Below are 25,397 nucleotides of genomic sequence, written 5' to 3'. Positions count from 1 at the left end.
CTTTTGACTCACCACAGCCTTTTTGTTCCCCTTGTAGGGGTTACTAACCCCACCAGCATGGGGTTTCCAACCCCATCCATGGGATGTGGCATCAGAGCATGGGCATTTCTGCCAGCTAAAGCAGGGCGCAGGCTTGTTGGGCATTGTGATTCTTCCCCAGTACATTTTGCTACATGGAGACAAATCTGTGTGGAAAAGCTGAAGTTAGGGGCCAAAACAGCTGCTGCGTAGAGGTGGTTGTTATAACAAAGTGAGAGTCACGGGTCTCTGCAGAATAAACTGTAAAGACAGGGCCATTAACGAGCAAGTTAGGCATTGCCTGAAAAATAAGCTCAGCAGCACGTCAGGCTTACAAGGAGGATGAGAGATGAGCAGGGGAGCTGTTGGATTGCTTGAGTTTTTCTATCAGTAAGGCTGAAACTCTGTGTCTTGTCACTGAGTGGCAGATAAAAGGGCTCGTCGAACTCTGGTTGGGGAAAAGGTCTCTTCACATTGCATCCTGACCTCAGATCTAGCAAATTTGGGGATGGAAGTGGAAAAAGAGATGTGAAAACAGGATGCTTTTTTTGCCACCCGTAGGCTAGTGATACCTACCTGTCCCTGAAAGCAGTGCTCCTGGGACAGGGTTAGAAATCGGGAAGCTGCAGCCAATATCAGCTTTTTGTCTTATATTAGCAATGCTAATCTTCACACCGCTTTCAAGCCCTATGTCTGGTCAGACTGGTGCTGGACCCCAAAGGTCCTGACCTGGGGGTCCTCTTGGAGGTCAGTTTGGGTGAGGTAAGAGGCAGGGAGTGCCCAAGGAGCCTCTCCCACGGGTGCAATGCACCCTCTCGTGGCGAGTGGCCATGGCGGGTGCCTGGGCAAGGCAAGGGTGTCAGTGGGTGCCCACGGAGTTGGGGCTCAGCTCCTTGGCATCGTACCAGGATGCATATGTAGGGACCCACCTGCTCTCCTGTGGGGTAAACTGTTCACGGATTTGGTTTCTCCAGGCTCAGGGCACCCCGAGACAGGTTCCACTGCTTCCCACGGGGTCCCCCCATCTCTCTCCCTGCCCTGCTTTGTGCAGGGAAAAGCAATCTCTTTGAGAAAATACTTGAAGCTGGCTTCCCCTCAGCTGGGACTGAGCTGCCCTTCTCCCTCCTCCCTGTGAAGAGCCTGGAAAATAAATCAGCGCTTTGCATAAACAAAGTCCCAGAGAGGTGTTAGTAAAAAACCAGTGCTTAGGGGCTTCACAAATGCAGTTTTTTCCACAAAAGAAAAGCAGGAGAAGGTTTTTTTCTTTCTCCGTAACCCCTTAACCCAGGGAGGGATTTCTCCATCTGGCCACCCAGTTTCCCCCCACCCACCACCTGGGAGCCAAATCTTGGTTTGCTGAAAGGTGCCTCCCCTTCCTCTCATCCCATCAGGGGGACTTGAACTAAAACCCCCGCTGCTTTCCCTGAAGGAAGGCTGCGCTGCCGGTGCCTTGTCCAGCGGCGTCCTGCAGCCTTGGACGTGCGCACAGCAGAGGAGAGCTGCTGCAGGGGCAAGCAGCAGGTTGGGGTGCTGGGTGTCCCCCACGGGTGGGCAAGCCTCGCTGCCCCGCTGTATTCCCGTTCCCCAAACCGGCTGGGGCTCAGCGAGCCCTTGCTCCCACCTGCTCCCTGTGCGCTGGTGTGAGCTTCCTGCGACTTTAAAGTTCCCTCGGCGGACAAAGCAAAAGAGGGAGGAGAAAGGGTTTCATCATCGTTACCGAGAGCAGACTTATAAAAACTTTGCGCTCACGCTGCCTGGCTCACTCGCAGGCTTGGAGGGTTTTCGGCACAGGCTGTGTGGGCTGCCAGCAGTGGGACAGGCCAGGGAGGGACGGGAGCCCACTCACAGCCCAGCTATTCGGGGCTCCCCGGGAAGCCCCCATGATGGGAGTCCGCCCCGAAGCCAGCAAATCCCAAGCTGATGTCCCCAAAAGGTCCGGCACCTGCTCCCCGAGTGTCTTCTGCAACATCAAGGTAAGGAGCAGTGCTGGCGGGGATGCGCTGCTTCCCCGGCGGGGAGGGAGGAGGATGCTTGCGTGGAGAGTGACCCCAACCCATCCCACGGATCCCCGCATCCCCAGTACAAACCGCCAGTAATGTGAAAGGTGTTTGCTAAGATGCAGAATTTGAAAGTCAACTCCTCAGGCAGTCCTGGATCACGCTGCTGAGGTCTATCCTGTCCAGCATGTGGGAAGGGCTGGGGGCTCCATGGGCTTTGGAGTGGTACCCTGCCTGGCGCATGGGTGTTACGCCCCGTGGAAGCGGCGTGGACAGCTCTCCGTGGGCTGCAGGGCTTACCCACGGTGTCTGGTACACCGTGTGCTGCTGCTTAGGGAATGATTAACCACATCCTGGTGTGAAAAGAAAACACTGCCCTATAATAACACTGACTTGCTTTAAAAACCTTGGTGAGCAGGGCATTTTGAGTGACAGAAGCAAAATCACAGCAGGTTGAAGTGGGTTTTCTGGTGTTGGCTGCCCAGTTACTCACCTGCCCCTATTAGTAAGGCGAGAGCTGTCATCTTAAAGCTGGTCCCTGCCCTGAGTTTCAGACTCTTGAGCTCACTGCCTGTGTGAGAAAACACCAGCTGCTCTGTCAGCCTCTCGCATTTTAAGCCCTGTTGACCATCATGGTTTTACACCACCCCTTGCCTTCTCTTTTTTTCCCAATGCGGCGCATTTTGACCCATTTCTGAATGGGCACCGAGGCTGCTGCATGTGCTGGTTCCTGTCCCCAGGACATTCACCTGCATTGGCCAGGATTTCCCTGGGCCGGGGGTGGGGTGGGGATTTTCATGCCTCGCTTGGCAGCACCTCCGCACATCAGCATCCGAAGCAGCGGGTGCAGTTTTGGGGAACGGTGGCTCCCAGCAGCACCTGCCCATGGGCAGAGCAGCTTCAGGTACAGGAGAGGGGCTACCAGCTGGCAGGACCCCCCCTTGTGCTGATGCTGCTGGCCATGCCCGGGGCTGGGGTGTGATTTGCCACTGGAGTTATTGGATATGTATTTGCAAGGAAGGATTTGTCCTTCCCAGTGAAGCGTGTTTTCAGGAGTGTGCAGCCATGGGTAGGGCGTCGCTGTCCAGTATGGACTTGGGCTTTTTTTGCCACTCATCTTTCCTCACCTTATATGAAATTTGGCACTGCCTGCTCCTCTCCGGGCTGTGCTTGCTTGCTGTTGGTTTCAGGGGAGCAAATGTTGGTTTCCGAGGACCTTGCTCCCCGCGCAGGCCCCAGCATCTCTGTCAGGGTGCTGCGGGGCTGCCGTGGGATGCCCTGGGGCTGTTCCAAACAGGCTGCTCTCTTGAGCAGTTATGGGGCGAGCAGCAAAGCTTTGGGCTTCCTGGGACCAGCAGGTGATGTGGTGGGGGCTCCCAGGGCTGGAGGCGTTATCTCAGATGATGTCTTCCAGTTCTACATCCCTGAAGGCCCCCACTGCCTAGGCTGGTCTATTCCAGCATGTGACTTGATGGCCCTTTTTGGCTGTGAGCGCCAGGAGGAAAAGTTTGCAATTACCCTGGGTAATTTAGGGCTGCCGTAGGCTACTCTAACATGCCTCTGGACGGGACTGGTGAGCTGACCTCTCCTCTGGTGGAGGTGCAAAAGGTGGCCCTAACCCGCTCTGGGCTACTCCAGTAATGACTGTGGCTCAGGATAACGTCACCGAAAACCAGAACACTTCTTGCAGTTCATGCTCTTTCCTGGAAATATATACAGTTTTCTTTAGCTGCACGCTTGCAAAAATGTCCTGGAACTGAAGAAACATTGACAAACTCGATGCCTTTTCAGGATGTAAAACTTTAGGGTTAAAAAAGTAAAAAAGCCCCAACAAATGTTAATTGATTTCTGCATCCCGTAGGCAGCGGCAGTATGTGGGCCGTGCGTGCCACAGCTGGGCGCTCAGCACCCCGCGGTCAGGGGCTGTGTGTGGGACCTCCCCAGGGCACGTGGCTGAGGGCAGATGACATGGGGGTGTCACTCTGCCGGCGGCAGGAGCTCCGGCCGTGCCAGGAGGTGCCTGGCTGCCTGCCTGCCCCGTCAGCTCCGGCTGGAATCGCTCAGTGGCTGGTGCCAGCTGGAGGGCTCAGGTCTTAATTTCAAAATGAGCAAGGAGCCTGGAGCTCCCCAGACCTGCCAGGCACCCACCACTGAGCCTGTCTGGAGGGTCCTAGGAGGTGATTTTGGAGGGAGAAGGGGTGCTGCAGCACCCAGTGTGGCAACCGTGTGTGGGACCACGCACAGAGTGACCCCAGGGGCAGGAGATGCCACCAGAGACCCCCCCCCCCTCCCGCCCACCCTGGCTGGTGCAAATACAGCTGCCCTAAGGGAAAACCAGCTCGTGAAAAGGAGTTTTAAAAAAGTCAATAGGTTCTTGCTAAATCAAGGGGAACCATGCCTCAATTTAGCACAGCCCAGTGCTGGCACTTTGCTGGCATATTAAGGAACAGTCTGAGCTCTGTCAAAACATTTTTGTGGGCATCAGATGGATAATAGGTACCATCTGGGGCAGTGGGGAGTTAGGACACCCATCCCTTGATGAAAAGTTCTTGCATTTAAGAGCAAATATATATGAATTGACAGGCAATGATCTCCCCTGCCCTTTCCTGACCCGTTCACTCTTCCTGTGCTGTGACATTTGTGTTAAATATACACATACAGTAAAATAACTGCTTCAAGTTGGAAAGCACTAGCCTGTGCACATTTGTCAATCCTCTCAGCCCTCAAAATCAGTAGAAAATCAGTGTCACAACTGAATTTCCAGGTTTGGGAAGTTGTTTTGTTGTGAATGGGTTGTCAGAGGTCAAGGTGTACAGTAAACATCTCAGTGTATATAGCTTTAAAGCTCTTGTTTGTATGAGAAGGCATTGGTGCTGCAAATAACGTGTTATATAAAGTCTTCATCCAGCACCTAATTGTGTGGAAAGCTGCTGGCATCATCCCACACAGAGACAGGTACTGTAAAGGTGGTTAAATTAATTAGACACAGCATCCTCGTATAAGTGATGGCAGTTTCTGACAGGGACAGTATTTCCAACACAACAAAATTCCCCTAGCTGTAGCAGGCTCCAAGTCTTAATCACGAAGCTTGTATTTAATCCACAAAGCTCACGTGCCAGGATCGTTTTCAGAGTGCCTTTTGCAGGGCTGGGGCCAAAAATAACAAATTATTTTTCTGTGCCAACCATCTCGCTCCTCCATGCTCCCTGTGATGGGGACCGCTGCCTCCTGCACCAGTTCCCATCACTCTCGGGGGTGGTGGTTTGTCACTGGCCCCGTTACTGCCGATGTTCAGAAGTGGAAAGCATGGTGGTGCTGGGGATTGGCATCGATGGGCACCGTGATGTCTCTGGGCATCAGAGAAGGGAAGGTCCTGGTGGAACGCAGTGGTTTTAATGGTTCTGCAGGTATCTGAGGAGCAGGCTGGGGCCAGCAGCCCCGGGGATGGGTGGTGTGGAGGCGCTGCTGGGGCTGTGGGAGGAGCGGTGCAAAGCAGGCGCTCGGGGAGGTGATGCCCTGTGGATGTGGCCGCTGGCTCATATCCATGCTCTGACACAGCAGGCGTTTACAGCTGATCTCTGTACCCTACGGGAACGTGGTTGGTGACAGTTCCTTGTTGCTGCTGTGGAAGTTACTCCCTGCTATACGTGGGTATTAACGACGGTAGCTAATACTGCAATTACACCGAACAGCACCAAGGCTCTGTCTGCACTGATATTTAAGGGCACTGCCTGGCTCAGCCGACAGTGCGTTTGCAGTCTGCACCATATCTCGTAGCTGGAATAAACCTGGTCGTTGTGCTTACGTTTTTGAGTCCCTCTCAGATGTGGCAGGGTTGCTTGAAGCCCTCTAGAAAGTAGCTGTTTGTCTTGAATCACCTTGAGGAGAGAAAGCAGAACACAAAAGGCCTTCAGATTTTGGGGCTGGGAGAATGCTGCTGAGCACCATCCCCTACGAGAAGCCTTGAGCACCTCGGTAATTCCGCAGTGGTTGATGGATGATGGTGGAGATGGGTGATGATAGGCAAGGACAGCCCCCTACTTTGAAGTTCACCAGAGCCTCCAGGGTTGCACAGACTGGCACTGGGATTTTGAGGGGTTGCAGTTGTGCTGCTTGGCAAATGTGGGATGAAGCCAACCCTCAGGTGGATGCCAGCACCCGGTGGCACTGGGGACACCGAGGACCTCCTAGCCTAAAGGAACAAAACAGGTCTGAAAGGTGAAGAAGTGGCTGATTAGTCTTTTTGATACCCATGCATGGCCATGGACCCCACTGATGTACCCTGGTCCACAGTCCTAACCATTGTCTCCAGTCATCATGTCTTGGCCTTCCAGTCACCCACTGAAAAAAGATTATGTCAAAGGCAGTGCCTCAGATGTTTTGGCTTCTTCACCTCCATTGCCTCTTTCGTGGCTTTGTGCTATTTTAATTGATAGCTAATTGCTTATTCAGTATCCCCAGAAAGATGACAAGGAGGAGAGGAGAGCTTTGTAAATCTCTTGTTACTTAGCTGAGCTGGACTGGTTTCAGCTGGAAGCTGGTTAGCTGGAGAGCACAGGGGAGCGGTGTGAAATGGTTGGGAGCGCAGGCAGGGGGAGGCTTTTACGCTGTGGACTGCCTGACACGGAGAAGGAAGCAGGATAGCAGAGAGTTATTGTCACTTATGTCAGCTGGAGGGAGCTCAGGGGAAGATTTAAAAGCCTGAGGGACAGATTTAAATTGGGTACTCTGTCGGGGCGGGGAGAAGGATGGTATGGAAGAGTGTAGGAGAGAGGACAGCAAGGTCAGGAGGCGACTGTGGTAAGGGTGCAATGGCCATGAGCAGGGAGCTCTCCTCTCCCTGGGGAGGCAGCGTGCCTTCTGTAGAAGAAACAGGAGCCTTGCCTTTGGGTCTGAGGTCCCAACAGCATCAGGGCAAGTTCTTTGTCCCTTCCTTTAAAGGGACTAAAGAAATTTACTGAGAGGAGTATATTTCAGAAGCCTGGAGATGTAACAGTTGTACTTTCATATCCCATTGGAGAAGGTCATGAATTGTTTTATTTAGCTGTTAGCAAGAATAAGAGATTCATGAAGTCATTGGTCTGTATACATACATGGCTGTGGGTTTGGAGAAGGAAGCGCCAAGAGGGGAAAGTCATTGTTTATTAGGGCCATTGGTTTAAACAAGAAAATCAAATGATATTCCAATACTGGACACTGTGCAAAGAGAGATAGCAAGTTGGATGAGCATCTGTAGCAAAGAAGCAAGCAGAGTCTTTAGGACAAGCTGGGTGGCATGGGGAGAAGGACGCGCTGTGACTTCCAGCTGGAGTCTTCCAGCATTTATGGTGATGGTTCTGGCATCAGAAAGCAAAGGTTTGGTTTAGATAGATCCAACACTGTGTTTATGTCTGGTTTTGGTGGGATCAGGTTTCAAAAGGGAAGAACCGCCTGGCCTGCACCAGCAGCAGGATAAGGAAAAAGATGGGGAAGAGCCAGACAGCAAAACAGGTTGGAAAGTTTAGTGGGATCAAGGTCTAGGAGACGTGAAGCAAGATAATTTTATGAGGGGCGAGGTAGTTCAGCGCCCAAACACAACCAAGGAGTGGTCAGCGTAGATAAGATTATCATGAGCAAAATGAGAGAGGAGTGTCACTGATAGGGAGCACAAAGCATGGCCAGGGCTGCGGGCGTGCGAGCGAGAGGAGTGTTTACATACGCTTGTGGGTCAGGGAAAATGAGGCCAAGCTGAAGCTACCTTCAAGGAAATCATGGTCAGGTCCTGAGGCACCGTACAGAAAAGAGATGTTCAGAAAAAAATGGAAGAGCAAAGACCCAACCACACAACGTACCTGTGGGCTTGGTCTGGTTGCAGGAAGAGTGGAGGCTGCTTAGTGACGTGCGTCGTGTTTTGCAGGCAGAAGTATTTTCTCAGGGGCAGCTTGGGAAGTAGCAAACCCTCACACCTCATGCGCTGAGGGTCTGGTCTCAGCGGCCCTCCGCAGCCAAAATCATCCTCCTGACATTTGCAACGTGCACCCTCAGTTTTTTATGTCCCCTGGAATGCTCCCTCTGCAGCAAGTGAGCAAAGCAGGGCTTGTGCGGACCTTGCAAGGGCGCTGGGATACGGGGCAGGGAAATCCCGTGTGTACATGCGCTGCAAAAAGAGCAAACATTGTCTTTGCACTTGACAACTGGGGCTTGTAAAGCATAGATTACTTGGCAGTAGACAGTCATCATTGCAACTAATAATCTGGGCAGTCGTGTGCTTATGACAATCTCTAACCATTTAATTTTTTTAGTAGTTTATTTTTTACAGTAGAAATACAATTTAGGAGCCAACTTCTGCTATTGGACCATGCTCCAAGCTCAGTGGTTTTGTGCTAAGGGACATGCTCTGGCAGGGTATTTAGTTCCTTCTATGGAAATGTTCCTTTTTTTTTTTTTTTTTTAATTTTTCATGGTGCTTTTTGATCTATAAATCTAGACAGCTGCATGTAGAAAAGAGAAAGAAATGCCAAGGAGGGATGTATTTCCCCATGCGTGTCTGTATTCTTTCCATTTTCAGCTGATGCATTTCTTTGGACTGAGTGATCTCACCCATCTGACTGCAGGAGATGGCATAGTGAGCGTCGATCACATACAAGCTCTAAAATAAACAGCCTGTCTTTGCCCTGACTCCTATAATTTTGGGAATGTTCTTATTACTTTGGGGATATTTTCTTATTTAACCTAACTTGCCAGGCATTTTATTGGCTGCCGTGGTGACCTCCCCCAGCCTCTTATGAAACAGCCCACCTTTCATAATAGGCTTTTCCAAGGTCCAGTCTCGGTGTGCCTGTTAAGGCCAGTGACAGTGCATTATCTTACACTAGCAATGTGGAAAGAGAGACACGAGGGAAGGGGATACAGCTTAGCAGACGCAGTATGTGACATGGGGTAGTGCAAGCACCTGCTGCCTGCCCGCTCCCAGGACACGCAGCAACCTCCCCCTGACCCCAAAAGCTGCTGACCCCAAGAACGCTCGAGGATTGCTTACCCTCTGGCTTCCTCATCCTTGTCTGCTTTATGGGTTCAGCACGAGGCTGGGAGACCCCCTTTCTCCTCCCAGAGCCTTATTTTATTCTTGGTGAGCATCAGAAAGTGTGCAGGTGGCTCTTCTGAGGTGGCTGCAAGGACTGATCAGCCATCTGACATCTCCCAGGAGTGCACCAGCCACCGGGGCACCTGGCACCCACAGGGACATCTTGGTGCCACATCCTCATGCCTGGGGGCTGCCTCCCACACCCTCAGTCTCACCAGCCCTCTGGGTCACCTATTCTTGAACACGTCTCCTCTGAAGGAGGTTTGGGTTGGGATTGACCGAACAGCTGCCAGGTCTCTGCTTTGAGCCTGAAACGTGTTGTCCAGACCATGGAGGAACCAGTCCCCTCTCTTCCCTGCAACGGGGTGGGTTTCTCTTCCTTACAAAAAGCATTGCTCTGGGAGGTGCTAGTCCCCATGGACTGGGTGGGGGGGAGCAGCATGTCAGTGAGGGACCTTCCCCCAGGCAGTTGCTTCCCTTTTAAATAAAGTGCATCTTGGAAAGGAGTCAAGTGTCTTGTATAAACAGCCTGGAGTCAGGATCGCTCAAGCTCTCTAAAAGAAATGTGGGGATGATTAAGAGGGGATTTTGTATGTGTGTGTGCAGAGGCATGTGGGTGCACGCCTTTGGCCTCTGCACTGCTCCCTGTCTGCCTGCGATTGCTGCTTGCCTGCTCTGGAGGGTCAGCACTTCATATTTGTGGGAGTGTCCCCGACTCCTTAACCTCCCACCATGCCTTCGCCTTCACTGCTGTTGTGATGGTTTTACGTCAGCAAAACCTCCCTCTAAATGAGCTTGGCTCTTCTTTAAAAAACCCTTCTTCCTTAAGTGTTATGGAAGATGGATGATAGCGGCTCTGTCCCCTCCTGGGGTTGCTCGGCGGGTGCGTGGGGCCAGCGCAGCACATCTGGTGCTCTCTGCAGCTGGATGGGACCAGGTCGGCGCTGGTTTCCATGGACCAGCAGGTTGTGGGTGGTCAGCGTGAAAATGTGGGGGTAGAAATGGTGTTGGGAGAGACCTGTGTGGGGACAGCGGAGAGTGGTGTCCTTCATCTCCACCACTCTCAGCGGTCTGCTCTTCCCAGCCAGAGTGTCTCAGCCAGTGCCAAGGAGGTCAGGTAGTGTCCTTTTGGGGACCCCAACAAGTAAGCCCTTCTCCCAGCTATTTGCACTCAGAGAGCCTTCAAGGTTTGGGCTGTCGTTATTTTAATTAGAGCTGAGTCTGCTGAATGCAGGGGAGGTCTTAAATCGGGTACATCTCTCACCTCTGGAAGGTTGAAGTGTGTCTGCAAAAGCTGAGCTCCAGCTGCACATGTCCTAGAGCAAAGGCTGTTTTGCTTTGCTCAAACTGTTTTGGGTGGCAGCTTCTTCCCAAGCAAAAGAAAATCTCCTCTGCCCTTCCCGTCCCATCCTCTGGGCTCTCCACATCCAAGGGCTGCAGCTGATGTGGGGTCCTGGTGCCAGCAGCAGCACGGAGCAGGATCGGGTCACCGGAGCGTCCCTCCTGCTCTTCTGCCGTTCCTGCTAACCCTGCTCACAGGAGCCGGATTAGAAGGACTTGAGGGCATGGGGGAGCAGTCGCACCCCAAAGTCTCTCTCCTTGTCCGTACTCTCCAGCTGCATTTCTCCCACATTGCCTCCTCTCACAGCAGGCAGCCCCAGTGTGCTCCCAGGCATCTTGGGATCCACGGCCCCGTTTTGTCTGTCCCCAGGTTATCACCAATGCATAAACCCATCTCAGGGCACCTCCTGACAGCTCTGCCTTTTCCTGCCTGCCCTCTCTGACCACAGCTTGACCCTCTCATCTCCTGCCCTCCATCCTCTCGCGAAGCACAGCCAGTGCTTGTTCCCCATGGTCCTTCCATGCCTCTACCTTCTCCCCATCCCCTGCCGACCCCAGCACTGTGGGGAGTCTCCTCCTCATCTTCCCTCCCCACCTGCATCCTCTCTCCCCCAACACTTCTCATCTCCCCGTCTGCCCTGGGATTAGGCTGACATTTGCTGTGCTAAAATCAGCCTCGGTGATCCACCCTCTTCCCTCCCCATTGGTAAACAGCTTTGCTTCTCCAGCTAACGCCTCACACCGGGAGAGCTCTCCCTCCAGCTGCTCTGCATCTCGGGCGGTCCCAGCCCTCGCTTGTCCCAGCCAGCGCTTCCTTATTCAAATTACTTCAATAGGGTCTGGCCAGAGCTGCAGGAACAAAAATTAACGTTCTCTGGCAACAAGATCCCCTCTCCATTTTTCATCCTCACTGGAGTCACCTCTCTGCTCGAGACCAGCCTGGCTGGACTCATTACATGGTGATCCCAGGTCAGGATTGGGGAAGATGAATGTGGTGGATCCAGCTTTCACCCACAGGACCATGTGCTGGGATGGGTTTTTGAACGTAGGAGTTGATAGCCAGAGGATGTAGAGGTCATTGTGCTTCAAGAGTTTACTTTCAGATGTTTCACTCCACTTTGGCCCTTTTGAGAGAGTTTCCCACGTTACACCCCACATCATTGCTCTGTGACTTTTTGTCGGAACAAAGTTCTAGCCTGGGACTTTGTCCTCTCCTGCTTGGCTACTATGGTGGCAGATGCCTGCCTCATGCTAGTTCACCTCAGACCCCTCCAAGATGTGGCTGGGGACTTCATGATGGCAGCTTATCCCTGCGACCTTTCTTCCCTCTTTTTTGGTGTTTGTCTTTCTCCTTCTACTTTTCTGTGGTCTCCAGGTTGTGGCCAGCCCAGCCTCACACTGCCAAGACTCCATTTTCTCCTTCCTCTTCATGTCAGTCCTCCTCTTTCCCCCTGTCTGTTAGCATCTGTCCCATCTCTCATCCTTTTAGATACCCAGCTGTGTCTTCTGGCTGCTGCTATCCTCCCTCGCAGGAGAAGCTTCCCAAGAAGCCATCTTACTCTACCCAAATTCTCTTGCAGTTGCTGGATGTGGCTCTGCATCCCTCCTTTTCTCACCAAAAAGCCATTCCACCCACCTGTGGCATTTGCATCCTCCATATTGTGTGGACAATTTTGCTCTTTTTCTGTTGGTTTTGGGTTTTTTTTTTTTGTTTGGTTATTTGGGGTTTTTTTTCACACAATGGGTCAAGGCTTCTGGGCGCTACCACCCTTTCAAATAAATACTAATAATGAGTATTGCTGCTTTCCTAGCCAAGGACATAAGGAATTTGTCAGCCCTGCAGTACCTTTGATCCCCCATTCATCATCTCAGGCTTCCCGCCGTTATCTTTGTGGGACATGCTTCCGCTATTCAGCAAATATTTGATTTCCTGTGAATTTAAATAAAAAGACCTTTCCCCCCTTTTCTTTCTTTCTTTTTTTTTTTTAAATTATTTTAAAATACTTTTGGCACTATGCGGACACATTCCATTCCAAGAAAAATAAAGGAAAACTGTTCTGACTAAATATAGATCAAAAGACACTTGTGAGCTGCCTCTTGCATCCCTGGCTGAGAGTGCTTTCCTCTCCCAGGCCACCCGGGCTCTTTCAACCATGCTTCTGCCCTGCCCCATAACTCTCTCTATTCCCTCTTCTGCTCCATGAAAGCTCTGCCTCCCTTCGGCTTGGTTTCTGGCTCGGCTCACAGCCTGGCTCAAGGGAAAGATGCTGTTTTTAGACTACTACAGAGGTCTTCCAGTAGTGAGACCACGTTGTGCATATTTCATTCTTTCCCTCCGGGGCTTTTAAAGCCCTTTTGCAACAGCCCTTCTGTTAATTGGCTTTACAGTCGAGTGAATCCAAGGGGCCGACTGGAAATACTGGATCTCAGGTAGTCTAAACTAGAATGGTTCCCTCTCAGCTGCAGCACGCAGCTGCAGGGTTGGCTCTAACGTGGTCTCGGGAGCACCCACCGAGTCTATGCAAAGTCAAGCCTGTCTCATTTATACTTGGTCCTCCTTGGCTTGGGGGGTTGCTCTTGAGGGTGGCACAAGGTTTGCTGCTGTGTAAATACCAATGGATATTGATAATGGTAAAGCAGTGGAAAGATAAAAACAGAGCTCCTTGTCCTCTTTTCTGAACATTGCATTGCTCATTTTGCAAAGCTAAGATCCAGGACTGAGCCCTTCGGTAGATCTGTTGCACATCAGAGGTGCAGCTGTGTTGGCCAGCTTGAGTTCATGTGCGTATGACTCTCAAATTTCTCTCATGGGACACGGTCACCAGCAGTTACACATCAGCTGGGTACTAACTGGGATGGCACTTTTTTTGCCCGCAGGTGTTTGTGCTGTGCCACGGACTTCTCCAGCTATCCCAGCTCCTCTACAGCTCCAACTTCAAGAGCAGCCTTACCACCATTGAGAAGCGCTTTGGGCTCTCCAGTCTCTCTTCAGGTTTCATCTCCAGCTTGCATGAGGTAACTGGGTGAGAAGCTTGTGTGGGGGCCCCAAAGAGTGGCCAGAAAGCAACAGGGACTTTCCCAGGGTCTTAGGGTTATTCACACCCAGTGCTTCCTCAGCCATGTCTACATGTGCTGGGTGAAGCAGCAGCTGCTGTGCCCTTGGACACCCCCTCACACTTCTGCTGTACTACATGCCAGGAGGTTGAACGTAGGGTTTTGTGGTGAGGATGTGGCCTTGGAGGGGAGCAGCATAAAGCAGGTTCCTTCAGAGAAGACCACAGCACCCTGGAATGCCACACATCTCCAGCAGAGACATGACTGGGAGACAGAGAACACGCAGTGTGATTCTTCTTCGTTGATCACAGTTCTTACAGCTTTTGTGAATAAGAACATTTTATTATGAGTAGTATCCACACAACTATAGCTCTGTGAGCACTTTCCAGTAAAAGTATCTGTTTCCATAGGTTTCTCATTGGCTTTAGGAATGGTCCTGGCTTGAATCATTCCAAGCAGTCTCTAGCCCTTTTCTCCAGCACTCCCAGATTCTTATGGCCCTGTGGCAAAGGACTGACTTTCACTGGCATATTGCTGAGTTGCCTGAGGATTTTTCTCACAAACACTTTCTAGTTACTTACTCCCCTGGAATAAGTTTTCTAGTTTGCTTTGTCCTTAATTGTATTCTTTCTGGTAGCTCTTCAAGGCTAGCTAGGAAAACACCTGCTTGGCAGACTTTCTTTCTGATGGCACAAAGAATCATTCGGTGGCAGCCCATCTGGTATGGAGATGGTCTTCTCACATAGGGGATTCTTCACCAAGAGCACTGGGGATCCTACTGGGTCCTTGGGGAAGTAGATGCCCAGGTCTTACCTCAATCACCACCTACATCTGGGGTTCAAAGCCTTTTGAGACCAGTGAAGGACTTCCCACTGATTGTGACTAGGTCCAAACCACACGAAGAGACCCAGTATGGGCAGTTGTAACATTGGTACTGATCAACTGGTGTAATTATAGTAAACCCTGCAGAGGGCTTAACTATTACAGCATCAGAGCTGTAACTGGTGTATTCCTTATCCAGTAGAGAACTTATGAGAATTAATGCCTGGAGAAGTAATACCAAAGTAAACATCAGGTAGAGAAGTCTGCTACTGCAAGAATATAAAGGAAAAAGGATTGGAATAGGATATATGTCATGCTGTTAAAGAATAACATCTTGCAGACAACAGATACATTTTTATTTCTCTGCTATATGAGAGAAATTTCTGTGCTTTACTCCAGCTCTGTGTAAGCTGCCCTGTCTGTCCAGGACCACAATCTTTTTGCATTGATGGCTGCAGCAATTCCAAGAACAAAAACCGCAAAGAGACAAACAAGGGAGCCCATGTAAACATAAATAAAAAGCATTCTTAGCCACACATGCCAAGGTTAAAATAATGTTTAGCTTGTCCTAAGCTGACAAAGCCCATGTAATGGCAATTTTATGGTGTTCATCCTCTTGCCTGAGTAAGCTCCATGTTTTCATATCTTTTTAGCTGATCATATCTGCAGTTGCAAATATCCAGAGCCACAGACATTTGCAATGAACTGGACGTTGTAGCTGGGCTCATGTCTGTTTCAAGTCATGGGAATGGAGGCAATACACTTCATTTTTTTCTGTGTTTGGGGGAATCGTTTGTTTATGCAACATCCTATGAGGTGGGGGGCAGGCATGGGTGCTGAAAAAATCCCCAGCCAGATCACAGGGAGCTGGTGGAGTCATCCATGACAGCAAGGGGTGCACACGGGTGACAGAAGCCAAGGAGCTGCCTGCTGGCTTTTGATGCGCAGGGAGCACTGACCTGCTGTGAATATGCAGGGTGAAGGGCTGTCCCGTTCCTGCTCTTGTGGGGGTCAAACACCACCTGATAAGAGAGCTCTCCACCCACCTGCACACAGTCATGGGGTCACAGGGGCTTGACATCCTCTGTGACATCTTCTAATGTTCTCCCCATTTCGCTGTGCACTTTCCAGATCGGCAACGTGGTTCTCATCATCTTTGTCAGCTATTTCGGCAGCCGAGTTCACCGCCCGCGGGTGATCGGCCTGGGGGGGCTGCTGCTGGCGCTGGGAGCCTTCCTGGTGACCCTGCCCCACTTCCTATCGGACCCCTATGAATACACCACGCTTAGCGCTGGTAAGTGCCTCCACCCTTACCGCCACGAGCTGTCCCTGCACAAATCCGTCTCCAGTTGCTCTGGGTTGGGTTACCCGTGCCTACCCAAAAAGAGGGGTTGTATCCAGCACACACACACACAATTTTAACACAGTGTTTGGAGGGGAAGACTTAAGGCAGAATTTGCTATTTTAAGCCTGACTTCGGTATAGCTTTGCAACCCATTTTGAACGCAGTAATTACATGTGGGATCCTTTCTTCCTCTTCCGAGCATGTCATTGTAGCTGCGGTTTCAGATGCCAGGTGTTGTGGTCATGGTGAAGTACCTAAATTCCCCACAGATGCTCCTGAAGGCCTCCAGAGGGAGCAGTTTGTGTTTCAAGATCAGCAGGCGGGACCTCTCTCCAAGCTGCCAAGACACCTCTCCCTCCCATCAGTGCCCAAGGAGCTTGCTGTAGGGCTGAGACCCGTGAGAGACCCATCATCCCACACGGACATGCCAACCCAGGAATATTTGTATTTGCATTTAGCGAGAGAGCATATCCTTCTATGTGGATATTATAAAATATCATAGAATCCCAGGTTGGAAGGGATCTTAGGGATCATCTGGTCCAACCTTTCTTGGCAAAAGCACAGTCTAGACAGGACAGCCCAGCCCCTGTCCAGCTAATCTTAAGTGTCTAATGTTGGGGAATCCACCACATCCCTGGGGACACTATTCCAGTAGCTGATTGTTCTCACTGTGAAAAATTTTCCTCTTGTGTCCAATTGGAATGTCCCTAGGAGTAACTTGTACCCATTACCCCTCATATGTTCCACGTGACTTCTTGTAAAAAGGGAGTCTCCATCTTCTTTGTAACTACCATTTAAATACTGGAACAGGGTGACGAGATCTTCGCTGAGCCTTCTCTTCTCAAGGCTGAACAAACCCAGTTCTCTCAGCCTTTCCTCACATGGCAGGCTGCCTAGTCCCTTGATCATCTTTGGGGCTCTTCTCTGGACCCTCTCCAGCCTGTCCACATCATTTTTGTGTAGCAGGGACGAAAACTGAGCACAGGATTCCAGGTGAGGCCTGACAAGCACTGAGCAGAGTGGGACAATGCCTTCTTTATCTCTGCTGGTGATGCCCTTGTTGATGCAGGCCAGCACCCCATCGGCTTGCTTTGCCACAGCAGCACGTTGTTCACTCATGTTGAGCTTGTTGTCCACCAGCACCCTGAGGTTGCTCTCCACAGATCTGGTAGATCCCAGTCTGTGCTGCACTCCTGGGTTATGTTTTCCCAGGTGCAAAACCTTACACTTGTCCTTGGTGAACTTCATAAGGTTCTTGTTAGTTCACTCATCCAGCCTATCCAGGTCTTCCTGCGGCGTGGCTCTCCCTTTCCCCCTCAGTTTAGTCGGCAAACTTCATCAGGGCATCAGTTTCTCTAGGATGAGGCTGAGAAAACTACACCTGAAAACTAGTTGTTTAACTAGCTTAAAATGTTATTTTAAATATGCTTCTCTCCTGGCTGTGCCACCCATCAGATCTTTAGGCATGACATGTCCCTGCTTTCTGCTCAGGTGGTTTGTGTCCCTCCAACCTGCTCCTGAGCATCCTGGCAATAGTTTCACTTTCTGTGGCATCAGAAGAGCCTCAGCTGCAGCTCTAAAACTGCATCTCTGCCTGGTGATGACAGCATTGTTATTAACGATGACATGTCGTTTAGCTATCCATCCAGGGACAGAGTGTGAAACCAGCTATGAGCAGAGAGCGCTGATGATGAGGCAGCACATTTGGGGCAGAAGCCCTGGGATGCAGGAGATGCTGGTTCTGCTGCCGATGCCCTGTGCAATTGTGGACAAATCACTCCACTTCTGGCTTTTTTGGGGCACTGGTGCATTTCCTGAGGGGGCTCAAAGACTCTGCGGTATCTTGTTGCTGAGGCTTTGTGCTTTTCTGAATGCTGAGCTGGATTCATATCAGAACAGTTCTTGCCCTATCAGTCTTATTTGGATGGCCCTTATCTGCTCAAGAAGTTAATTCTGCTGCACTGTAGGTTAATGCCACATGCTCTGGGGGCAAAGCAGTTAATCTGGCTGATAAGAAGTCTTGAAAGTGCAGTCTTGAAGTGTATGCCCTGTTGCACCAGCTAGGCTTTGACCTTCTCCTTTCTCCTGGTTTTTGGGTGTGACAAGGGACGTTGCTCTCGGTGGTCTCACTGCAGGCAGCTGAGAGTTGTGGCAGTACAAGGGAGAAGAGAAAACGGGCTTTCCTGCAGCTCTGCCCAGAGTCCAGGCTGAATGCAAATGCGGCTGATGGTTCACCTATAGCCCAAAGCATTTTGGAAAGGAAAGGAATATTATCTTTACTGGAGGGACAGAGGAATTCCAGCATGAGAAGTGGGGTGTCTCCCTGCTGCTGAGCAGAATGTGGGTGATAGAGCAGAGTTAAGATCTCCTGTCCCCAGGGCCTGTTCTACTCTAGCCAGTAAGCCTTACGATCCATACTAAGGAGGGGTACTGGTTTAACTGGGCAGGCTTTGGGAACAAGCTAGTGTGCACAACAACAGCTTCAGTTTCTGTGCAGAATGCGATACGCAGAAGAGCCTGCATCACATGCCACAAGGCTGGCTTTGGTCTTCCCAAAGTGACTTTAGCCCCTAAATGCTCAGGATGCCAGTGATCCTTAGGGGATTGCCACCTCTGAAAACCCTCAGTCACCTCGGGCCTGTACCAAGTTGCTGCCCCAGCGCCCATGCCACCAAGGCGGGTGGCAGTGGCCGCAGCAGTGCCAGCCAGGGAGAGCCTTCCACCTCTGGTTACAAGATGCTTCCTCCTGGAAAGGCTTTGAGCGCCATGCACTGCGTCCTAGCCCAGTCCTCTGGGCTCAGGGAGCCTTGGCTGTGCCGGGGAGCTGCTGGTTTTAGGCAAGTTGCTCCCTTTAGTTAGGTCCTGACTTTGCCGCAGCTCAACACAATGCAAACTCCAAGGAGCAAAGCACGGAGAGGACAGAGCTGCTTGCGGGTACCTGACAGTCTCTGCTCCCACCAAAGGGTCAGAGATCCTCTGGCTTTGCTCTCCCACATCAGCTCTGGGAAATCTGGCACTGCCACAGCTGATCTGCAAGCCCAGATCCCGTGAAACATGATGAAAAAAGATGGCCCAGCATGGGGCTGAGAGTGTGCCAGCGCTCATGCAGAAATATGAAGACCAGCTCTCTGCTGGCTCGCAGCTGCCTCCCTATGCAGCCTCAAACGCCTCCATGTTTTTCGAGTGGGCTGGTTTGGAGAGTGGATCAGACGTTAGGTGTCAGGTTTTCGGGCAGCTTAAATTCATGCGTCAGGCTATGAACTGGTCAGGATTTGGGAGAGGGACTGCTCTTACTGCAAAAGGAACTAGTCGAAGGAGCAGGTATCATCCTGCTCCCTGCCCGTGTGTGTCTTGGCCCAGTGTTTACAGGCCATGAAGATGCTCCAGTACTGGTTGGAGTTTGCATGGCAGTCTTGAGCAGGGTGAAGATCTCCCCATGTCTGGACGCTATGAAGAAGTAGGGTCCTGTCCTGGTTCAACTAGGATAGGGTTAAATTTCCCAGCAGAGAGAGAGGGGGAAGGGATCTCCAGCCGGGTTATTCATACCATGCTGGCGTCAGGTCCAGGGGCGGGAAACTTTGATTTTACTTCTCTTTGTTTTTTTGGTGGCAGGACCCACGCATAGGCTTTGTTCCCTGACCATTTAGCGGAATTTCTCTGTATATCGTTTGTCTTGTTCACTGTTATTGCTGTTTATTGCTGTTATCATTGCTACTGTTGTTGTTCAGATTGTTTATCACTGTTGTATTAAATTTCTCCTTATTTTAACCCGGGGTTTGTGCCTCACTGCCAGCCCGACCGGCTGAGGGTGGGGGAGGGGAAACGGCAACGTGCTCTCCGGTCCCGGTAGGGCCTAAAGCAGCACAGGTCCTTGCTTTGGAAGGAGGTGGGCTGTTCCTGAGTGATGAGGGCAACAGATACTCAGGGCCAGGGTGTCCTGCCAGGGGCAGCCAGGTTGCCCCAGAGAGCATCGCTCCCTATTCCTGCCTGGATACCACAAGGGAGCAAAGACCACCGATAACAAAAATCCAGCCATGGATTAGGTTTACCCTCATTAAACCAAGAGCAGCCTCGCTCCACGGCATGCAGTCTGGCGTAAGAGGCTTCTGTGACTCTCACTTCTGCTGTGGTAAAATCTTGATTGGAAAAGGAGGCTCCTTCTCTCTGGCAGTGTGGACCCTTTAGACAACACGGCTTTGAATGGACTTACGTAAGGATTTTTGTGGTGACCTACTGTTAGGAATCTGCTGCCACACTACACCAATGAAAACCCCTAATCACTTGACAAATATTTGGGTTGGTTTTGTGTCTGTTTGTTCAGAAGTGTAGAAAATCCACAGTTACTACATTAATGAGAAAGATGTGATAGGAATACTGAACTAATTCCAAATTTTAAAAAAGGAATTAAAGCAAAGCCAGAGTGGGAAAGGCTAGCATTGAAAGACCAGGACTTATTCTGTTTTCTGTGTAACGCCTTCATTTTGCATGAAAAACAGGTTTTTCTATCCATGAATATTTAGGCTTTTCCACTGGCGTTGACACCACTTGTCCGAAGGCTTTTGTCACTTGGTGGGATCCGGTGTTGCTGCAGCTTTGATGGAAAGCTTTTTATCTTCTGCTGACAGCTCCAATGCAGGAGCTCCCTGGAGCTGGCTGCAGGGCTGACCCTTAGCAGGAGAAATTAATTTGCTTCCATCAGCCTGTTTTAAAGACATCAGCCTGTCTTTAAAAGTTTGATAAAAATCACCACCTCATTGTTGGCTACACTGACCTCGGTATAATACCCCAAGGGAAGGGAAAGGTTATAAGAAGTGCTAAATAAAATGAACATTCCAGCCAAAATCCAGAAGTGTGTGCCCACTCATCAAATCTGTGAGATTCCCTAAATTTAGGGATTTAGTGTGGGAGGAGGCAGGGGATGTGCCCAGTGTTGTAATACGCATTCTTCTCCCTTTCAGGTAACAAAAGCCAGGTCCAGGCTGAACTGTGCTATGCAGAGAATAAGTCTGTGTGCCCAAACACCACCCACGATCCCCAGAAGCAGGCCAGCAGCATATGGGCAATGATGGTCATTGCCCAGCTGCTGGCTGGAATCGGGACAGTTCCCATCCAGCCCTTCGGGATATCCTACGTAGATGACTTTGCAGAAGCAAACAATTCCCCGCTGTACGTTGGTAAGTGGGACTGTTGCTGTATATTGTTTTGTTTCCTCCAGACCTTAGAGGTGAGATGTAGAGGTGCTCATCTGAAGAGGAGCCCATGGAGACGGGTTGAGCAGTCAGTGGGACTCAGATGAAATCCTCCCCCAGTAAAGGCTGGGCTGTCCCCTTGGTAATCAGCTGTTCTCTGTAGGGTTAGATTTGTGGTGTGGGTGTTAGGAAGCCAAACAATCAGGGCAAGGAGATGAGATGGATTAGCTGGAGCTTCTCCCTTGCATCTGTGAGAACTTATGCCATCCATGGAGGAAGGAGTGGTAAGGAAACCTTCTCAGAGGCCGTCTCCTGCTTTCTAACCAGAGGTGTGACAGCCTGCAGGAGCCAATTAACAGAGGCTGTGCATCAAGGGTTCAAAATCGACATTTTTGCCATGGAATCGGTCCCTGCCCAGTGGGGGTTCCCAGGCTCAGGAGGGCTTCTTGACTGCAAGGAGATAGGTGCTGACTTCCATGTTAAACTGCATTTTTTCCCCTGTGAATGGCAACGCCCATCTGGTGCTGGCCTGCCTACGTGAGCTTTGAGCTCAGTCCATAAGTTATTTAAAAACCCAATTCCTCCTGGTGCTAAACAATGTCTTGAAAGCAGCCAAAGGCATCAGAGTGATTTAGAAGTCAAAAGTGCATGTTCCAAAATAAGGTAAGTACTAAAGGAGAAGGAAGGCCTTCGGAATTAGACTCCCAAGGACAAGCTTTGGACAAGCACTGGAGTGCTTGGCAGGGTCTCCAGACCCACCCAGGTGTGCTTTGCTCCAGGCTGCTGCTGGGAAGGGCTGCGGCAGCACCTTTCAGGTGGTGCAGGAGCTCTTAGCTCTGCGGAAAGTCTCCTCTGTGTGTAGCACTTGCTTCTCTCAGCTCAAGTCTGGGCTGGCAAAAGGAGGGACAGAACATCATTGTCTTCCCCCTGCGGTGAGGGGTCACTGTTCCCAGGACCTCTGAGTGCCCTTTGGATTCCCAAACCTGAAAGTCCTGAAGATGAAGGAAAATGGGACTGACCTGTTCTTTATAATATAGGTGATCACTTCAGGGCCGTGAGAAGGTCCGTGTAGTGGGGTAAGGCTACCGTGAGTCCGGATTGCCTCAATACAATGTAAACACCGTTGCCCTTTGAGTCGTGTTTTGTTTTAGGTTTCAGCATCTTGCTATGAAAGGGAACACTACTGTCTATGTACAAAGTTAAATACTCCTTCTCCAAAGACCCTGCCCTTCAATATGTTTATGTTGTAGAAACAAAAGCACTGCCTTGCCTAACTGGAAAAAATTCTGCTTTTAAAATAGGTCCAGAGCTGAGGCATAGCAGTGCGCCCAGGCGCTTTCATACCCAGTAATACTGAAAAGGTCCAGACCAGCAAAATGGTCAGAAATGGTCAATGCAGTTCAAGCAAACTGTCTCCTTTTGAACATCTTAAGAAAGTTTATTTCAGGGAGGAAACCTGAATCCTTTCATTCCAAAGAAGTCAAAAGGAAATATTTTGACCTTATGGGTTAGGTCCAAGTTATCTTTTTTTTGAACAGGATAGTTCAGCTGAACCAAGGGTGGATCCACTGGCCTTTTTGTCCTCAGCATCCCTCCCCTCCCCTGAAGTTTGCACCAAATGTTTTGCTGGGATCTACAGACAGAGATGGCTTTGTTTCCTTGTCTTCCTGTAGATTAAGGTCTCTGTCACCTGTGAGAGCCTGGGATGCCACTGTCCTGCTGCTCTCTGGGGTTCCTCCCTTCATCACAGTGAATCATGGATATTTGTGGTGTAGCTGACAGCTTCTAGTGTATTGGCAAAGCCTTGGCTGCAGCAGAACAGAGGGACTTTTTCTGCAGACAGCTGCCTGCCCTCCTCCTAATCCTGTTGAATAAACACCACGTTCAGTATCTGAGCAATGGGGATCTGCTCATCATCTGCCACTTGATAAAAGATGGTTTCTCTCTTCAGCATGTTGTAACACCATTCCTGCCTCACGTGGAAAGACAAAAGCCCTATCTGCACTGAAGCTACCATTCCCTGCTCACACTGCCTCTCCCTGCTCTCTTTTCCAGCCATCCTCTTTGCCATTGCCGTGTTTGGCCCTGCTTTTGGATACTTGCTGGGATCCATGGTGCTGCGGCTCTTCGTGGATATCGGACGAGTTGACACTGGTGAGTACTTCTCAAGTAGCCATGGTCCTCCTAAAAGCCTTCTGGAGTCAGAAGGTCACTCTGAGATGCGTGGTGGCAGAAGCCACCAGTCCCATGACCCACAAAACCTGCTCCACTGGCAGGGCCTGACCTGGAATAGCACCCCCAGCACATTCCTCCCCTCCTTCTCCCTGTGAGTAAAGCTACAGATGGTCGTGAAGCCACCACTGAAGCAGAGCCCTGAGCTACAGACATTTCGATGTCCTACTCATGGTGAAGGTGGCCATTGCTGGGGTCTGCCCACTACCACCACGCTGAGGAAGTATCACACTACTCCAGCACGGTTGTGGAGAGGAGCAGGGACATCTGAAGCATCCAGGGATGGGGAAGACAACAACAAGGCAGCCACTGCCCTGTGGGTGCATGGGAAGACTTGAGTCTACTAATCCTGCTCCCCACCACCCTTCACCAGCATCTGCAGAGAGAGGGACCAAGCCAACGCCACCACAGGGCTTATTTTCTTTATCTGTGGAGCATGCTTATTTTTTCTGGTAACTTAATCACTAAAGAATTCTCCCCAGTGCCATCATTAATGTGGCTTTTCCTGTGTTTCCTTAGAGAGATCAGAGCTTGCCTGACATTTTTGTCTGGTGCCTGATAAGAATAATAAATGAACCTGGGACAGGAAACGGCAGAAAGCCTTGGCTTGCTCCCCGCAGTGGCAGACAGATTTAGCAGCCTTTGCCTGGTCGCTCCGTGATGACGTCCGAGCTCTGGAGTGGAGTGGTCCTGTTTGGGGAAGCGAGGCAATTGTTTTGGTGGGGCGCAGGCTCCTTGCCTGCCACACCCTGGCACGGGGCTCCCACCTGGAGACTGCTGCTGGTTCTTTTCCCCGCTGCAACGTCCGCGCAGTGGGAAGATGAGTTCCCCATGCCAAGCCAAGCAATCTGTCAGCCTCCCATGAGCATCGCTTGGCCCAGCCAAAGGATGTCGGTGCTGGAGACGGAGTGGCTCTCACCTTCTCCTCCTTTTTCCGGAGAAGGCGCCCAGAGTTGCATCCACTCGGAAACCAGGCTCATTAACAGTGCTCTTCTGCCAGCACGGGTCCTTCCCTTGGTCTCTGCAAACAGAGTGACCAAGCCTGGAACAATGGGAGGGCAGTTTTTTCCAGGAAAGCTGCTGTGCCCTTTCCCAGTCCCTGTCTCAGCTCGGCATCCCTGCCAGGCAGTGTGGTCCAAACCCACTGCATGCCCCAGGCAGAGGAGGATGGAGTCGGGCCCCCGTAATCACCGCTTTGCTGGCTGGCTCGGCAGGGCAGAGTTGAACCTGTGCCATCAGCATACCTGGATGCTGACAAAATCCATCCTACAGTCATTTGGGAGGCTTGGCACACTTTGGATGGGATGTGGCAGTGCAGGATCCTGGCCAGGGGGAAGGAGTTCGAACACAACCAGAGCCGGTCTTGCTACCAACACTGGTCAGAGCTCCCACCTCCACTAATTTTTCTCCTCCATGACAGTGGAGAGACCCTTGGACTGTGCCCACATGGACCCTTTGTGTTACACTGGTCCATATTTGCATGGACATTTGCGCCTTCCACCCTTAGCAGAGCTCTTACGATGGGTCCTTGTGTCTTGCAGCTGCATTGGCCCTGACACCGAGGGACCAGCAGTGGATTGGAGCCTGGTGGCTGGGACTGCTGATCTCCTCAGGCTGCTTGGTCCTCACGTCCATTCCTTATTTCTTCTTCCCTCGGTACATGCTGAAAGGAGAGGTGAGACCTCATCTCTGGAGGGCCAGAACATCTCGGTGCCAGGGCTGTGCTCAGGCAGGGCATACCTGTCCCATGAGGAGAGGGGTGGGAGGGAGGAAGGGAGCCCAGAAACCCTTCTCAGATGTGGTTAAAACTTCTCAAAAGTGAAAAGTCTTCCATACAAGCTCCGTGCCTCTAACATGTGAAGGACCAGACTCTTTACTTCCTCACTATTAGCTTGAAAGCCAGAGCCACTACAGCTCAACAGACCCAAACCAGACCGCATGCCCTACCTGCTAGCTGCATCGACAGCATCTGTAGGCTAGGTTTTGGTAGACCTGCACCTTCCCTGGGGCAGGGTGATGGCTGGGTGGCTCCCTGGGTTCCTGCATGCCATCTTCCTTGGTTGGGGTCTGTCCATGGAGACTCGACCCTCCTGGGGTGTCTGACGCAGTTCCGCTGGTGATAGCTCTATCTTAACTCCCCACTGCAACAGCCGCTGCGGGGTGATGCTCCCCTGATGCCAGCAGCATCATCAGTGACAGCCCCTGCTCAGAGCAGAGCATCCCCAGTGTGACATGCATGGCAGCAGCACTGAGATAAAGCTGGGCAGTGGGGTTTGATAGATGGGCTTTTCCTTTGGGAAAAAATTTCAGAAAAGAGACAAGCTTCCCATTAATAC

The 25,397-nt window shown here is 51.0% G+C and overlaps 1 protein-coding gene across 1 annotated transcript in view; it reads left to right on the top strand.

The window, feature by feature from the left end:
* Window positions 1-1,800: 1,800 nt before the first annotated feature.
* Window positions 1,801-25,397, top strand: part of SLCO2A1 (solute carrier organic anion transporter family member 2A1) — a 30,148-nt gene continuing 6,551 nt past the window's right edge. Inside the window, exons 1-6 of the mRNA XM_074911913.1 lie at window positions 1,801-1,991; window positions 13,297-13,434; window positions 15,427-15,589; window positions 20,599-20,814; window positions 22,885-22,983; window positions 24,603-24,736. Coding sequence (XP_074768014.1) covers window positions 1,899-1,991; window positions 13,297-13,434; window positions 15,427-15,589; window positions 20,599-20,814; window positions 22,885-22,983; window positions 24,603-24,736 — 843 coding nt within the window. The 5' untranslated portion in view covers window positions 1,801-1,898. The remainder of the gene's footprint in view (window positions 1,992-13,296; window positions 13,435-15,426; window positions 15,590-20,598; window positions 20,815-22,884; window positions 22,984-24,602; window positions 24,737-25,397) is intronic.

This window comes from Athene noctua, chromosome 8 (assembly GCF_965140245.1).
Source record: "Athene noctua chromosome 8, bAthNoc1.hap1.1, whole genome shotgun sequence".
Classification (NCBI taxonomy): domain Eukaryota; kingdom Metazoa; phylum Chordata; class Aves; order Strigiformes; family Strigidae; genus Athene; species Athene noctua.
The sequence above is the reverse complement of the archived record's forward strand: the minus strand, read 5'-3'. Positions and strand labels throughout refer to the sequence as shown.